The sequence below is a fragment of the Hoplias malabaricus genome, chromosome 10 (assembly GCF_029633855.1).
Source record: "Hoplias malabaricus isolate fHopMal1 chromosome 10, fHopMal1.hap1, whole genome shotgun sequence".
Classification (NCBI taxonomy): Eukaryota; Metazoa; Chordata; class Actinopteri; order Characiformes; family Erythrinidae; genus Hoplias; species Hoplias malabaricus.
In genome coordinates this window covers 8957394-8975695 of record NC_089809.1, presented here as the reverse complement: position 1 = coordinate 8975695, position 18302 = coordinate 8957394, and the positions used below count along the sequence as shown (strand labels likewise).

Below are 18302 nucleotides of genomic sequence, written 5' to 3'. Positions count from 1 at the left end.
TGGGCCAGGATGTGACAGCATGTGCTTGATTGACCTGCCAGAAGTCTGACTTTTGTGGAAAATATATAGCCAATCATGAAAAGGAGAATATGACACTGGAAATCACAGGGTGTTGAGGAACTGAAGGTGTGTATTAAGCAGGAATGGGTCAAAGCTCCACTAGCAAAACTGCAACAGTTTGTATCCTCAGTTCCCAATGTGCAAAACTGTCATTTAGAGGGAAGGTGATAAGTTTTGTCCCAACTTTTGTGTTATATATTCCAAATACACTAAAGTTGGTCAGTGAAAAAAAAGGAAATCTTTTGTTTGTACTTCTGTTAGCATTTAAGATTCATGTGTGTATTTTTTTTTTTTTGGTAACTTTGGAGTCTCACAGCTGTGGACAACTCAAAAGCTATCAGTCATATGATGTATGGCAGACTACCCCCCACCACCATAAGCTGGCACTGGCCTTCAGGGAACTGGCATGGACATGTGCACCCACCTCCTTCTTTTCAAGTCATTTGTTTGCGCTTCTTCATTGCTGCCTGTTTTCTGTGAAGAGGAGGCAGCTGGATGCCATTCAGCGAACTCTCAATTAGCCACCTTTTTGTTTTTCACGTCTCTCCTCCGAGTGCATTTAGTCACTTTTTTCCGTCGCCAATTCCGCGACGCCTGTTCGCTGGTGTGTTTGAAGCCTTTCACTGCCATCTCTCCGTTTCCCAGGCTCTCGCTTGATGTATACCGCCGCCAGAACAATTAGGGCCCATTAAAACAATGGTGGCTGAGTTGTGTAGGCGCCAAAGTGCTGACTAATAACAGTCATTAGAATAATAATTGGAATAGCGACGCCTTTGCCGAGTGCTCAAATATGAATCACAATATTGATGTGAGGAATCGAGGTAATAACGGCTGAATTACAATAGCACTTGTCGAAGGGGGGGGGGGGGGGGAAGAAAGGGAACCAAGGATATATTCTGTCACGGTTACTACTTTTCATCCTTCCATTTTTCTTCCCTCCTTCTTTTTTTTTAAAACACACCAGCTCAATACCTCGCCTGTCAATGTTTTATTAACCCACACACCCTCCTCTGGTGAACGGTGCACGGAGGCTCTAAACCTGATTAAGTCGGACTAAATTAAATTTAAATGAAGTCGGACGAGAAGGCCAATAAGTGGTGGTGGATTGGCCCAGCCAAATATCTCGTCGCTATAGGCTATATTTCTCAATTCCCTTCAATTTTCCCTCATGCTTCCTCCATATTTTTTTTATCCATGGTTCAACTAGTGGAATGTTTGCATTCATTGAACGCTGCATAAGCTCGGTACCTGCTCTTAGCTGCTATCTCTGATGGTGAACAGTGAAATATTTTGTTTAATTGAGACTTGCTTATTTTTTCACCATCAACACAAAAACTGTGTTGTAGGTCACTGAAAATGAAGGTTTTCAAAACTCTCTTCAATGTGGAGATTGTTGCGAGTGGCGTTGGGTTTATGGGGAAAACGCAACTTTTCTGAAAATCTGATATCACACAGAGTGTGCAATATTAGAAAAATAAAATGCACGATTAAGATCTCAATTCAATAAATGTATGACTTGTGTAGTGCCTTATATAAGGAGTATGGCATGAATTGGGATTAAATCTGTGTTTTTTTTTCAGGCATCATGGATTTGATGTCTCTCTTTCAGGGGTACTATGGCCCCCCACTGAACTGGAATGATAATGCAACTGTTTTTCTTCTCATCTGGACTTTTTCAAAAGTATTTTCAAAAACGAGGGAAGAATATCTTTGCTTTTTTTTATTATGTCCAGATACATTTTGAAAAGGGCCTGAACACAAGTAGTTTTTAATTAGATCCAAAGTGAAAGTGCTGAGTTTTGGTGGTTGACCAGTTCTTGCATGTTTGTTAAGAGTCCCAAATTCGCTCTATATGTGAGAATAGTTTTTAGAACTCCTCTTTTGGGGGAAAAAAATCACTTTTGTTCCTTTGACTTTCCCCATCCTTATGCAAATGGATTATATCTAATCTCCTCCAAAATATCTCTTAACGTATGATTCTGCAGGGTGGCCTCTATTGAAGGGTGGAATTGCTTTTCGCTGTGTTGCAGCCGTGTTGGAAAGTTGCATCAAACCACATTTAAATCGGCTTTGATTAAACATTTGTAATTCAAATTCGTGGAGGCACATATTTCAGGGTGATTTATTCCCAGAATTTCTCAACAGCCAAATGGCATCCATTATAAGAGTGGCAGATAGATTTGGTTGAAAAGTGCTGGGGAGTTTACTTTAACACCTACAGGGTTGAATTAACTCTTCCCTTGGTGGTTTGTTTTAGCTGTACTTGGTATCTGCACTGCAGGTGTTCACGATGTTCCTCCAGTCCTGTGGATTTTCGCTGTGTGGGCAAACTTTTAGAGATTATCTGGAGACTACGGTGGATGAAAACACCAACTGGTGTGGAAGATAACAGGTGCACCACAATATGCTCATCCTATCAGGGGTATTTGACTGTGCGCGTGCCCTGTTCAAGTTGCCTCAACTATGCGCTTCTTCACAGTAGTTAACTGATTAATTGGCCCTTACGACTCCAGACATAAGCTAATTAGCCCAGGCGTTTGGGTGGGAGGAATGCTTCTAAAAGTTCAAGTCCTGGAATACCTTCATTGGATTGCAGTTCGACTGCTGTGAATATCTCCCTCTGCTCCCTTCACCTATTGGCTCATTGTTGAAAGGGCATGTCCTTCTACCACATAAAATGCAAATGAGCCTGTTAGACAGTTCAAAACAGTTATTGTTTCAATGTGAAATGGTGCACTGTAGAGAAAGCAGATTTCTTTTTTACAGTGGTGATAAAAAACCAGGGTTCCCAGTGAACTACAGGTTCTTATTTTTTTATTTTTTTATTTTCTTTGGTCCAGAACACACAGCGTCTATTTCTTTCAACAAAGACCTGCCACTGTGCGATTGTCCGTTCTAGGTGCCTCCTGGGCCTGGAGAAGTGAACAGCAATTCCTGACACAGTTAACATAGGGCTTTCTTTGGCACTGTAAAGTTTTAACTGACATTTGTGGATGTAACTATGTATTGTAGACACAGTGCTGGTCAAAAGCTTGCCAAAGTAATCTTGAGCTTTTATAGTTTTATCAATTATGCATGAATGATTGACGTCTTGATGCAGTGCCATCTGAGGGAACAAAGGTCACTGTTATTCAGTTTGTGTCATAGTTTAGACACTGTCCTATTCCTTCCTGTCTTTCTTTGAGGGAAATTTTATATTAAAAATGTAAAGTATTTTTCCTTATTATTTTTCTTTTTATTAAATGTCAATCTTCAGGCCATTTTTGCTGTTGAAGAGCTTCAGGTCCTTCCTGGCTGCTACTTTATCATTAAATCATGAGAGTCCCCAGTTTACATCACCTCTTATCAACCACATCATTATGTCATTATTTTACCTCATGACTTTCCCTAAATTTCCCCCATCACCAGGTTTTTGGAATGTGTTGAAGGCCTAAGAATGTCGACCTAAGGCAGGAATAGATGTACAAAACATATATTCTGTTCATATTGTTAGCAATTAAATACAAGTCTAATCAGTTTAAAGGCGCCCTCCCTCTCCAGATCTTTTGTAATTTGGGGTTGTAGATAATATTTTAATATTGATCCTAGCACATTGCTTGCTCTGCTGAAAAAAAAAATCAGAGAAACCATTAGAATTGATACATTTTTAAACATTGAAACATCACTTTACAATAGAAATTGAGATCAATGATTCAGTGGAAAACCTGTGACTAATTCGAGATGCATTTAATGTCTTTTCTAATCAGACCTAAACGCATCTACAAATCATTACACTATAATGTTTTTCAACGTTGAGCAAAGTTATTGTGGAGGCTGTTATATTGTGACCTACTGTATGTAGTGCACTTTATAGGGATTAGGGAGCAACTGTAGGCTTTTTTTAGCTAGTGCCACTAGACAAGTTCCTATCTCTTTTGCACACATTTTTTAGAAACTCCTGCAGAGCGGAATTTTAGGGGGTCAGATTTGCTGTAGGCGTACACCACATCCATCAGACAGCATGTTATTTTCCCACCCAGATGTATAAGGAAGAGTGAGTCTTGTACCACCCCCAGGTTAGGAGACAGGATCAGGCCGGGGAGCATCGTCAGAAAGAGCACGGACGAATTTAGCCGCATGAACGGTGCTGGGATGACATTGCCGGGGATGAGTCACCCATCCTGGGGAGACCTCCATGTCAGGGCTGCGGATAATTGCCTTTCAACGGAGACAGACGTCCAGGGCCCTTCATGTCTGCAGGCGAGCCTAATGATGCCTCCGAATAAACATCTACACGGCCCGCTGTTGGCATTACTGCTGCGGCGCCTGGAAGGCCTGGGATTCTCTCGGCCAAATGTAGTATCCAAACATAGTGCGCCAGAGAACGCATTAGAGGCGCGTCAGCCACCAGGCAGCCCTCCCTGCGAAATATGAAAACATCTAAGAGCTAGTTGATATAGCTAATCTTTCTCATTATGAGATTCTGAGTCTAATATGGTAAGGTTATTTAACCCATTTCAAGGTTATTAAAATAAAAATGATTTCACTTAAGCTACGTTAACATTTCCAGGCTGAAATGACACGGCTGATTTTTTCAGGGCTGTGTGAACATGTCAGATCTGATTTATTTAAAATCAGATTTGAGTCCCTTCCCTATGTGGGCCTAGATCAGATATGTATGCGATGGTCAGATCAGATTTCATGCATCTTTTTTCTGCACCCATGCATCTAGGCCTGTTGTCTCATTCAGCACTGGCAGCGTAGCAAATAAACAATGGAAGAGAGGCTCGAGTTACATCCCAAATAGCGCTCTACTCCTTACCAAGTGCATTTACTGTGTTTACATTCTTTTAAGGTGGAACAGTATGATTGAGAAAAAAAATAAGACTTGTTTGTACGTGGCTGAAGATTTTATTCACTGTTTGATTTACCACGAAAACTCATTTATAACTTGATGTGTTTAGTTTTGAAGCACTTTCCCCCTGTTTTTACTTTCATGAAGTTAGCAATCTCCTGAAATTAGAGTCAGTTCCACATTCAATTTTCTGAAACAGCAAAAATAAATCAATATTACCCACCTATGGAGAAGGAATAAAGCAATCTTGATTCATGCTTTTCAACATTTGGGCATCCCTCCATGTTCTGAACATCTTCTGATGCTGTTTTTCTGCTGTGAGCAGAGAGAGAAAGCCTAGCATATCAGACGGAGACACAAGATTATAATACTAAAACTACTACACCCAGACAGGGCACAAGTTTGACTGGAAAGTCATGAAGCTTATACCTGAATATAAATGGTTTTAAAATTCAAAATACAATGCACTGCGGGCGGCACGGTGGTAGTGTCTCAGTCACACAGCTCTAGGGGCCTGGAAGTTGTGGGTTCAATTCCTGCTCCGGGTGACTGTCTGTGAGGAGTTGGTGTGTTCTCCCTGTGTCTGCGTGGGTTTCCTCTGGGTGCTCTGGGTGCTCCTTCCACAGTCCAAAAACACACGTTGGTAGGTGGATTGGTGACTCAAAAGTGTCCATAGGTGTGAATGTGTGAGTGTGTGTGTGTGTGTAGCCCTGTGAAGGACTGGCGCCCCCTCCAGGGTGTATTCCTTCCCTGCGCCCAATGACTCCAGGTAGGCTCTGGACCCACCACGACCCTGAACTGGATAAGCGGTTACATATAATGAATGAAGGAACAATGCACTGCATGGAAGCAGAAGCCACTGATTTATGACCTACACTATGCATTACATTGGGTGCAATGACATTAGATTCAGACAATCACATGGTGCAGCACTATAAACAAGCCTTAATCACGTACAGTTGATGTATTTGCTGTCTGCATGAATAAAAGTGTGATGTACTTAAGCTATTAATGCTACACTTTTCTCCAGTTTTAATGAGTCATTTCAAAAATATGATGTTTTTGTTGTTGGTTACAGAGGCTATATGCTGCATCAGTATGTGCTTACATGCAGTTTCAGTGACAGAATCATTCACATTACAGAAACAAGTCACTTACATATAGGAATGTGAACCATCAAGGAAGCTAAATCCGATCTGAGTAAAAAATCTGAATTGATCAGTGAGGCTCGTAATGTGAATGTAGCCTTATATATAAAATTATGCAAGGCTTGGTGCATACTCCTTATAGTAAATACAACAGTTGGAAGTTCCTGTTGACCGTGGTTAATTCCTGCTGAGGCACAGCTCTCGTTACTGCGGGGACTCACCAGCAGAATGCCTGTCATCACTGACTGGACAGGAGGAGACTGTCAGCTAATGCTAATGCATAAGGATAATGATGGTGGCAGTGATCTAACCACCATATAATTAATGTCTCTCTCGCTCTCCCTTCTCTTTCCCCACTCTTTCTCTCTCTCTCAGCATGGGGGCAGGCGGTTCAGGCAGAGAACGTTACAGTGCTGGAGGGTGGGACGGCACAGATCTCCTGCCGCTTGCAGAACTACGATGGTTCCATCGTGGTCATCCAGAACCCACGCAGGCAAACACTCTTCTTCAATGGGACACGAGGTGAGACCTTAAGAGATCAAGGGTGGATCTTATTTTTTTAGTTGTTGGTCCTCTTCTACAATACTGGCCTCATTTTCTTGTGAGGAATTAACACCAAAGCATAACTATGTCCCAAAATCTAGGTTACAGCTAAGCTGTGCCACGTTCCTTGGCTAGTATTTCACAGAAGGCTGTTCTAATGGGAAGGATCTTCTGAATACAGAGAAATGCAGCATTCCCTATGAGAGATTTGGCAGACATTGCAGATGCACCCTTCCTGTGCTTCACATAACCACTGCCACATACAGTTTTTCACACAGGGAAAAAAAAGACTAAACTTTATGGAAAATAAAGTTTTAAGATTGGATTTCCAACTGATTTTGATGATGAAATTGTGAACCATCCATTTCCTAAACATTAAAATAAAATTGAAGTGTCAGATCAGCCATAAGAGGCGGAACCTTTCAAGTGACATCACCATACAGTTTCATGAGAAAGGGCTGAGAGAGGTTGTCCGCTTCAGAGTCCATCCTACTGAGACTACAGCCTAGGTTTTGAGAGGCTGCATGTGCTTATTAAAATGAGACATCCTACAAACAGTTGCCACTTTCATAACCTTTAATTAGGCTTAAAGGAACACTGGGTAGTATATTTATCTTAGAATTACTGCTTCAAAATCATTGTGAAGTTTCACCGGCCTGTAATAGGGAGAACAGACGCTCTGTTGTTGCTACTCTGGGCTCAGCATGGCAGAAGCTGCAGTATGTAAGGAGTATTGTCTCTGTAAGTAAAATGGCCCTCGTTCTCTCTTCATTAAAAGCATAATGCCATTCAGCAAAAGCTTCCTTTAGTTAAAGGAATTAAGCCAGACCTTTGGCATTCTCCTCCAAGCGTGTTGCGCTGTCCACTACTGTTGTTAGCAGCAGCACTAATTTACAAACCTCAGATGAGGCATTTACACTTGCATTCGCCCTCCCAGGGGTTGGTGGCATTATGTGCGATTGGGTGATGACTAAATTGATAGAAAATAAAAACAAAGAGCAGAGGCAAAGGAACTGTACCTTCAGCTTATATAAAAGGTCTTCTTCTCTTAAGCCCTATTTGCAAGGGATTCATTTTGACATTTTACCACTGGATGCCAGTAATATTTATGGTGGATTCACATGGGATAAGAAATCAGATGGGAAAGACTACTCGATTCACGCACCGCTGTCGCACGATGTATTTCACGACTGGAGATTTGATACTGTGAGTACTGTTCTGAGAACAGACCTCCCACCAAAAATATCCAGACCTCAGTGACAATATCTTCTTGTTCTTCAAAACAGATAATAGGGTGGAAGTAATCCTTCACACAGTTATTATGACCAGCAAACTACTCCTCCAGTGCTTCTCAATTCAGATGGGGTTAATATAACCTGAGGTCATTTAACTATTCGTTTTACAGTAGGTAAATGGCTCGGGAGTCTTTCCTGGAACAGGACAATGCGCTCCAGAAAAATGACTGAAATTGGTTATTTGGGCGGGATTAAAATCACTGAGATACTCCGGTGATAATTAACTTACCCCATGTGCACAGGTAAAACTAATCCCTTCTGAATAGAGTTTTAACTGATCAGCTACATGTGGGGTAAAGACAAAGGGATTTTTGTCTTTAATCAGAAACTGGAGATAAAGGTTCACAAGCAAAGTGACAGTTTTAATCAGTGCAGAAATTAAACATAATCTTGCAGCTTTTAGGATTTGTTATGCAAATCAATGAAAATGATGCTTCGGGGTGGCTTTGTAAATCAATATGTGACTTTTCATAATTCTGCTACACAGATTTGATTCAGTTTAATCAAGTCAATCACTGTACAATGCCATATATTTACTTCCAGAAATGGGTGTTTGTGGCAAACAACAGGAAGGAAGATGCTGAAGGCAGGAGCAGTTTAATTTACACACCTAAGCATTAAAATCAGCACAAAATGAATAGCCTTGTGGCTCAATGCAAACTGAAATAAATCTCCTGATGCCGGTACTTAATCACTGGAGCCAGAGTGAGTCATGTGGCATGTAACCCCACCCCAGTCCTTGCCCCAGGGTCAAAGTGCCAGCCTTCTCCTTGGCTCTTCGTCTCATCATGCAGATGAGGCACAGGCATCAGCTTAGCTTTCCACTCCTCCTCTAAAAGCTGTGTGTTTAACCAAAGCTTATACCAAAAAAAAAAAAAAAAGAAGAAGAATTACACACGGTCACGGTGGGTCCAGAGCCTACCCGGAATCACTGGGCGCAAGGCAGGAATACACCCTTGAGGGGGCGCCAGTCCTTCACAGGGCAACACACACACACACACATTCACTCACACATTCACACCTACATGTGTTTTTGGATCATGGGAGGAAACCCATGCAGACACAGGGAGAACACACCACACTCCTCACAGACAGTCACCTGGAGGAAACCCACGCAGACACAGGGGAGAACACAACACACTCCTCACAGACAGTCACCCGGAGGAAACCCACGCAGACACAGGAAGAACACACCACACTCCTCACAGACAGTCACCCGGAGGAAACCCATGCAGACACAGGGAGAACACACCACACTCCTCACAGACAGTCACCCGGAGGAAACCCACGCAGACACAGGAAGAACACACCACACTCCTCACAGACAGTCACCCGGAGGAAACCCATGCAGACACAGGGAGAACACACCACACTCCTCAGACAGTCACCCGAAGGAAACCCACACAGACACAGGGAGAACACACCACACTCCTCACAGACAGTCACCTGGAGGAAACCCACGCAGACACAGAGAGAACACACCACACTCCTCACAGACAGTCACCTGGAGGAAACCCACGCAGACACAGGGAGAACACACCACACTCCTCACAGACAGTCACCTGGAGGAAACCCACGCAGACAGAGAGAGAACACACCACACTCCTCACAGACAGACCCCCAGAGCGGGACTCGAACCCACAACCTCTAGGCCCCTGGAGCTGTGTGACTGCGACACCACCTGCTGCACCACCGTGCCACCATTTTGTCATGTTGTTTGATTTTATTTATATATCATCATCATCATCTTCTTTTCCGCTTCTCTATTTCAGGGTCATGGTAATTATATATATATATATATATATATATATATATATATATAATTTTAATTATAATTATATGTTACACAAAAAGTAATTTGTACACCTAGTATTGTATTATCAATTAATAAATAGGTGCAGTGTGTATGATGAAGTGGCATATGGTCGTGATGTTGCAAACTGCAAACAGATGAATACCCCTCGCACACCCTTCCCTGTCTGGGGTGCTGCTTCAGTGTAAAAACTCGAAAGGCACTCTCTATGGCCTGGGCTTGTTTTGTCCCTTCTGACCTAATTGAAAACATTGCCACAAAATTGAAAGAGGACACACTCCCTCTGCAGTTATGAATATCACATTCTAAGCAAATGGAAACACAAAGGCTCATATTTGCAGGTGATTATACACTAATTAAAGCATGGTCTTGTTTAATATACTCCATTTCTGCTCATAGATTTCCCTCAGTCTTACACATTGAGCCTTTAAGTCAAAAGCATGTCCATACATTTGCAAGCTACCATATATCCTATATCCTAACATTTATAGGTACCCACAATAAAAACGTATTTTCTGGGAAGGCTTTACGGGAGATGTTGAATCAATGCTGTGAGGATTTTATGGCAGCCATAATACTAAAGGGAGACCAGGTACTGATGTTGAATGATTAGCTTTGGAACAGGAATGCCACTCCAATATTTATTAACCTTTAATTTAATCAGGCAGGCCATTAAGAGCAAACTTTTATTTACAGTGGGTGCCTGGCAAACACCAATGCACTTGGCAGTACAATAAATAACACACTTTTGTCATAAACATACAGAACATGCAAATTAATACAAAAAACAACAACAAAACAAGAAAGGAACCTATAGGAATGTAAAATAATGACATGAAGGGATAATAATACCCTGACTCCCGAAGCAGTACATGATTGTGTCATCAACATGTAAATGAGTAAATGATTTACCAGCAGCATGAGGGATGCTATTATGTAGTATGGAAAATAACATGGGACCTAGTATTGAGCCCTTGGGAACGCCATTGACAACCAGAGTGGTGTGAGGAAGATAATGATCCAGTTTCATACATGAAACTCTATGAGAGGGGTCATTTGAAAAATGACAGGGCAAAGAGTGATCTGAAACAACACTTCTCAATCTGGCTGTAACCATCAAAGATCCTTTAACACTCTAGAGAACACAGTAACACTGTTCCACAGCCCAATGCTTGGAGCTTTATACATCTCTAGCCAACACTTGGCATTGCACACGTTGACCTTTTTTTGCCTGCTTTTTGGTTTTCTATGGAAATAATTCAATGTAGACTATACCCATTTAATCATATGCCTCCTCTATCTTTGGAGTTTTATACTGCAGGACATTATAGAGGCATGGCTGAGGAGTCTGTATAGTTTCTCCTCATGACAGCCAGCTTTTATCATCATTTAAATGCATTTAAACTGTCACCATTTGTCTTTTGCACTACTTCAACTGATTACTCCAGATGTATTTTTAAAGACTCTTTTAGAAATAAATCCCTAACGACTCCTTTTCCCTCGTTGCCATCACTATTGTTCATTTTTGGCACTCATCATTGCAAGGAATGAGTAACCTTATGGGGTCCCATATACTAACATCAATATACGACATATTCAGAATAAACTGCACTAGCAATCTATGCTATAAAAAGAGGTTGTGGGATTATAAAATAGTTAATCAAATTTAAATATATACCACTAAGGATGGGCGGTATCCACATTTTTCATACCGTCATACCGTCTCAAAATTATCGCAGTATACAGTATTACAGTGAGGTGGGGGTGCTCTGTCGGGCTGCGCTTAGCCTTATATCTGTGAGCACAAAGTCGAGTGAATTTTACTAAACACAGCCTGCCGGTGCACACTGACAATAAGTGACGTGTTGACAATAAAAATCCATTTCTGAGAGAGATCAAATTGTCTGCGACTGGTGTTGGAGGAACAGAAAACTCTACACTGTTTAGAAGCACAGCTGGAGCTTACAAGCTCTTGTGGTTTAGCACACCACATCAGATTTTTCAGCAAACTGAGGCTCAAAACACACATATTTAGAGGATAAAGCCTCATACCTGTGAGCACATTGTTGAGTGAAGGCTTTTCTGAGTATTTTGTCTGTTTACAGATTTCTACGTCTCTTTTTTAAACCAAACTCAGTGCTAAGCTTACAACTGTGGTGGGCTACTGGGCTTGTGTTTTTCTCCACTCGATTTTAGACCATGACATCAGCAGTCATTGAGCTCCCACAATGCCCCCTCCATGTGGCTCTCTTAAATGCACCTGAACATTTTAGCCACATTCTTAAAGACACAGAACAAAAATTTTACACACCACACACACGCCATAAATACTGCCCACATTTTTAAATACCGTTAAAAGATTGTTAAAAAACACTGTAAAGGGTCTATGTAACCAAAAGTGCATTTCCACTGCATGGGATCGATTCGACTTGGCTAGGCTCAGCTCGCTTTTAGCTGGTCGTTTTTCCACTAGCACAGCTCTATTGTAAAATGGAGCCAGTGATGTTTCAAAACACAATCTCTAATGGGAACCACACACTTTGAAAACCACAAGAACGCAGGTGGTAAATGTAGGCACTGTTTACTTACTGTGTATTCATATTGTTTTTGGACGGAACACTGCTCCACACCCAGTTCTCACAGATCAATTTTCCTTGTTACACGATCGACTTTCGCTGGAGATTTTCAACTCCAAAGAACCTCTTCAAAACACCTCAGGGTAATGGTACGAGCTGCTGTTGTAAGTCTGATAAAAACAAACGTGAAAGCTGCTGTAGCTTTAGAGACTGTACAAGTGGCTTGTTTGTTCGGTAGCACTGCATTTCATGGTGATTGACAGGTCTCTCTCTGGCCAATCAGCGCTCTGCAGGTTTTTACACGGTTTTTACACGTTACAACTACTTGAAACACAAACGTACATTACATTCTCCTCTCCAGAAGTAGAGGTGAATAGTTGTGAGATTTAATTGTAGAACTGTGTCAAATGAGTCCTGGAGATAAAATTGGACATATGAAATCAACACAATTTTAAATAAATTATTATAGAATGAAGTACAATTATGTTCCATAATGAAATGTATGAATATGTACCTTTGATGGGACCTCCACAGACAGTGAAAGGTACCACTACAGTTTTCTGACCATTCAGGGAGAGCTTATACCATTGTATTAGCCTTCTCTATGTAGGAGTAGGTGCTGATACAGTCTAATCACACCCAGCATTGACATTCTCAGTAAGCCAAGGAACGGTTGATTTTCGCTTTTTCCTTATAGTTAATGCATGAGCATCACAATCATTACATTCTCACCATGTTTATTGAAGCCTTTCGCATAGATCTAAAGGCAGATGTCACTGTTCTAACTGAAACTTTGAAACAGCTGAGCAGTCGTGACTGAAGATCTATCCTTGCATCAGCAATCAGTGCTCTTCCAAAGTCGCCTGGATCTTGATCTATTTCTTCATGAGCCCAAATTGGCATCATCTAGGTCTGATTATCACATTTATAGTATGTTATTGTAAGATGCACATACAGTTGGCGTAGTCTCCACAGAAAAGCATTGAGCATAGAATGTTAGCTTCTTAAAAGGAGTATTATTAAACATGTTTACTAAATTATAAAATGTGGAAATTGTAAGACATATTATCTTGGTAAAAACACTAATTACAGTGACAGGTTGTTGATTTTTTTTTTCACCAGAGTCGGTAGATGTTGAAATGATGTACACTCTTCTTTTGTACATTTGTCAATTGTGACATGTTTCTTTGAGCTATGAAAGTCCAAATTTCTTGTTTGTTTAGCTCCAGTTTCCTCAACCTGGCAAGCTTCTGAAGAGAAAGGGGAGGGGGGCAGATTACTCTCACTATTGTTCTGAATTTGGACTGTAGTAGCCATTTGAGGGGTTTAGCCAACACATCTTTTGGCTGTGTAGCAATGCAATTGCACTCCCGGAAAAGAATCCCATCCCTTTGTGACGAGATAGATTGGAGTTGATACAAACCTAATTTGGTCCCTGACGAAACTACACTGTCATGGTTAAATGCCATCAAATATTTACAAAAATGTTCAACATCTAATCACTGCATAGAACAGTAGAGGCTGTTGCTACAGCCAAAATGGACCAAAACACTTGACTTTAAACAGTTCAGGTCTGTGCATCTGCTATTCAGCTCCATGTACACCAACACACATGTTGATGATAAACACCCTGTGAGAGTAATGTCGAGTGGCTTGTTCTTGACTAAGAGAAAAGTGAAATGAAACAAGTGAGCTAACAGGCTAAGCACAACAACACAGACGGTGTTCCAGCTAACTGAGGCACAAACCACACATTTAGAGAATAAAGCTCATATCTGTGAGCACAAAGTCGACTGAAGGGTTTTTGGTTTTAGATTTTTAGTTTTTAGAAGATATTTTCAGCTTGGCTTTGACGGGATATTACCTGAACTCTGTGATAAACTCATAACTGTGATGGGCTACTGGGCTTGTTAGTGAGCTCCCACAGTGCCACTACCTTTGGCTCTCTTAAATGCACGTGAAGGCACATGATTTTGCCATTTATCAACCAAACAGGCACAAAACAGAAATTTGAGACATGTAATCATTTTTAAAAACCTCCCTCATTTTGTATATGATATGAGGTTATACTAGGGCAGCACAGTGGCGCAGCAGGTAGTGTCGCAATCACACAGCTCCAGGGACCTGGAGGTTATGGGTTCGAATCCCGCTCCAGGTGACTGTCTGTGAGGAGTGTGGTGTGTTCTCCCTGTGTCTGCGTGGGTTTCCTCCGGGTGACTGTCTATGAGGAGTGTGGTGTGTTCTCTCTGTTTCTGCATGGGTTTCCTCCAGGTGAATGTCTGTGAGGAGTGTGGTGTGTTCTCCCTGTGTCTGCGTGGGTTTCCTCCGGTTTCCTCCCACAGTCCAAAAACACACATTGGTAGGCGGATTGTCGACTCAAAAGTGTCCGTAGGTGTGAATGTGTGAGGGTGTGTGTTGCCCTGTGAAGGACTGGCACCCCCTCCAGGGTGTATTCCCGCCTTGCGCCCAATGATTCCAGGTAGGCTCTGGACCCACCTCAAGCCTGAACTGGATAAGCACTTAGAGATAATGAATGAATGTGGTTATACTACCAAATCCTAATTGCTGAGATTTAGAATCATTTACACTTACATGTCAACACAGAAATGAATCAGTGTATCAGGTGAACAGGTAAACTGAATTATTACATACTTGATGAGTGAGGCTGTAATTTGGCCACTTTGCCAGTGCTGAATCACCTCTAATACGTGGCACTATTTTCAGCCCTTCTCTTTTTCAGCCAGTCCTCATCCTATTAATATCGGCGGGCCCACAGTGAAAGCTCTGTCAGCTGCCTGGCCGCCTGAGCGCTCTAAATGCTCCGGGAGACACCAAATGAGCTTCTCGCCAGGCTAACTAATGGATCCTGATAGCGCTCTTTTAGTGGATGGTGGAGCAGAAATATCCCTCCGGGCATATAAACACAGCACCCTATCAGCTCTGTCCACCTCCCCCCAGGCCCCTTTCGATTGGCTGGGCCTGAATGGTATGTAAATGAGGCATGACTAAAGGTGACACAGCGCTGGACAAAGCTCTGACATTTCAGCCGTGTTTAACAGAGAAGGACTCTTTTATTCTCTCCGGCCAGGCTGAAGAGATTTACACTGATACAAGCTGCTACTCTGTCTAACTGTCTACATCCCTCAATCACTTAACCATTCCCTCATTTACCGACTCACTGTCACTAGCTCCTATGCTCTGTCTCACTCATTCACTCTCATTCTTTTACCTGCTTGTTGCATCACTGACTCACTTACTTATTCAATCACTCACTCACTCACTCAGTGACTCACTTGTTCATTTACCCCTTCTGTTCCTCACTCACCCATTCACTCCCTCACTTTTTTATTTCATACCATCGCTGCATGTCTTTCTGCCACTTACTCATTCATTCATCCCACCCTCTGTCATGCTTTGACTCCTTTCTCCTTCACTTAATCACACTGAAGTCAAACACCCCATTGGACCATGTTGAGTACATCTCTAAGCTCTAATGGTTTTGTATTAAGGGTGTAGGGCTGAGTGCTTGGAGATGTCCAGAGGAATAGAGCACAGCTTTATTTCACACTGAGTGACACTGAGCATAAAGAGAAAAAGACAACAAGGGAATTGTGTGTGTGTGTGTGATAGCCCTCAGTCAATACATAATGACTCCCACAATGGCTCCTCTACTGATCATTATTTGTTATTATTCTCATTTTCGGAAGATCGATCTTTCGCTTCTTCTTTAACAACAAAGTTAACCCTTACTTTTCCACACTCACTTTTTGTTTCTTCCCAACTGAAGTGCCAAAAGGCCATGGGTCCAGGTGTTTCATGTCGTCCTTTCTGCTGCGAGTTCGTTATTACACTGCTGTTAACCAGTAGCTTGTGCCAAATCTCTCAGAGGGGCAGTGTTTGAGATGAAGGCTTTTTCAATGAGTAAATTAAGAGTTGGCACAGTGTATTGTACAAATGAATTAGGAAACTAAACTGACACTGTCATCTAAAATTGAAGTTTTACTTTTCTGGTCACCTCATGTAGCAATACCATCAGTAATCACTAGCAGTCAATCTTTCTTTTTATCAATATACTGTACAGTATTTGTGGATAACTATATCCAGGAGTTAACTATAAAGGTTTTTAAAAATTTTAAATTGCATCAGTGACTGAACTGTTTCAACTGAATTGTCTGAATTTAGTCGCCCTCACAAATATTTTGTAGACAGACCAGCTCACATAAAATTCAATATTATTTCACATTCACAATAATTGGATTCAGTCTTCAGATAGCATTTTAGCAGCAGCATATCCAGTTTAAAGATTATTTTGTTAACATTTAAAAGTAGCCATACTGAAAATAATATAGTGCACTACATAGTGAGGAATATAGGTAATAGTGAGGGGGCCATTTGGAACGTGGCTCAGGTTACATATGATGAAAGCATGTTAGTGTGAGCCATCTTGGAACACATTGAGCATGAACTGAAGGCTCTGCAGCTCAAAAATAATAGAGCCTTCATATGAGAGACTATTAGAGCAGTCTGGGGCAATGTTCCACCATGCTGATATTTCCCAAATAGAGGCAGGACTGTATGAAACAAAGCCTAATGCTGAGTGGACTCTGATACTTAGATGTGGGGCAAACAATCTTGCAGAGCTTGATTAATACTTTGATAGAGTGTATACTTTGAGAAAAAAGTGTCCTTCCTTACCTATTTGGAGGTGCGTTGCCCCATTGCCCTAATGAACTGCCTATGCTGTCAACCTCTTTCAGTATGGCAACATCAAACAAGCAATCACAGCTGCATTGTGTTAAAACTTTTAATTGAGTAATGTTAACCCTCTGGAGGATATAAACATGCAGGTGCATCAAATTCAGTGCTTACTGATGTTTTCATTAATAACTTTAATAATATTACAGCACAGAAATATTGTTCAGACATTTCCCGAATCTGTAGAATCTGCCCTTTCCATCCCATAATATTGACAAGTCGTTCATGACTCACAACCAGAGTCATGGCACTATGAATGAGGGTTGAGATTTTCCGTTTGCTCTTCTACATTGTGTTAGAAACTAACCAATGGACACTCTTCGGTAAAGACTTTCTAAAATGATCTTTTTTAACACTGCTGTAGGTCAAACAGGGCCTCATTAAAGAGAAAGCTGAGATTGTTCTGAACATTTTTCATTTAAAGGAAATTTAATCTAGATATTTCAAATACATTGATTTTATTTGTAAAGGAGCAATCTGTTATACTGAGAGCAAGTGGCTAAAATGAGTATTTCACTGATGCAAAACAGTGGAGAGAGTTTTCATCCCCATCCCACTCTTCCTCAGACGCATCAAGTGGGATGCCAGGTTGAGGAAACTGAACCAAAGTAAAGAGGACTTCAAGAACTTTGGCAGAGCTCAAAAGAATGTGCTATAATCGAGTTAATTGCACAGAAATATGTACATAATTTCACTAAAACATCTACCTGCACTGAAGAAAAGGCAAAAAGTGAATGAACAGCTGCTGTTTTTCCTCTATTTAACAGATTCTTATTCAACTTGTCATTTCCACATTAAATATTTCAATAGATGAGACTTTTATTTTTGCCTTCCAACTTATTTTTGCCAACATTTTAGGAGGCAGATGTTTTTATTCACAATTTTCACATTCAAACATGGTGTTATTCATCATGCAGCTTCCTATCTGAATTTTCCATTCCACCTTAAATTGGTGACTATGCAAGGCTAAAGTTTGTTGTGTTTAAACACAACACTTTTTATTTATTTACAACATACAGACCACAACATTAACATCCATTAATCTACTCTGAGTACTCATATTTGTCGTAAACACAAATAAACCCTGCATTTACATCCATTATCTGCTCCCCAAATTCATTTTATTAATCTAAAACACACAAGCGAAGGGGTTTACACCTCTCATTCATTTATGCATGTCTATAAGTGGAAGTGTTATACAAGTGTTAAGGGGAAAATAGCCAAATTTGTTTCGCTCTTTTAGCCTTGACGGCCTCAAAGCTGCTTCCATCTTTCAAA

At 41.1% G+C, this 18302-nt stretch overlaps 1 protein-coding gene across 6 annotated transcripts in view; it reads left to right on the top strand.

Annotated features, from left to right (window-relative positions):
- cadm4 (cell adhesion molecule 4) overlaps positions 1-18302 on the top strand; it is a 276527-nt gene that overhangs the window by 214208 nt on the left and 44017 nt on the right. For all 6 annotated transcript variants that reach the window (XM_066683337.1, XM_066683338.1, XM_066683340.1 and 3 more), the window contains one exon: positions 6418-6564. In XM_066683337.1, the coding sequence (XP_066539434.1) occupies positions 6418-6564 (147 nt within the window). The remainder of the gene's footprint in view (positions 1-6417; positions 6565-18302) is intronic.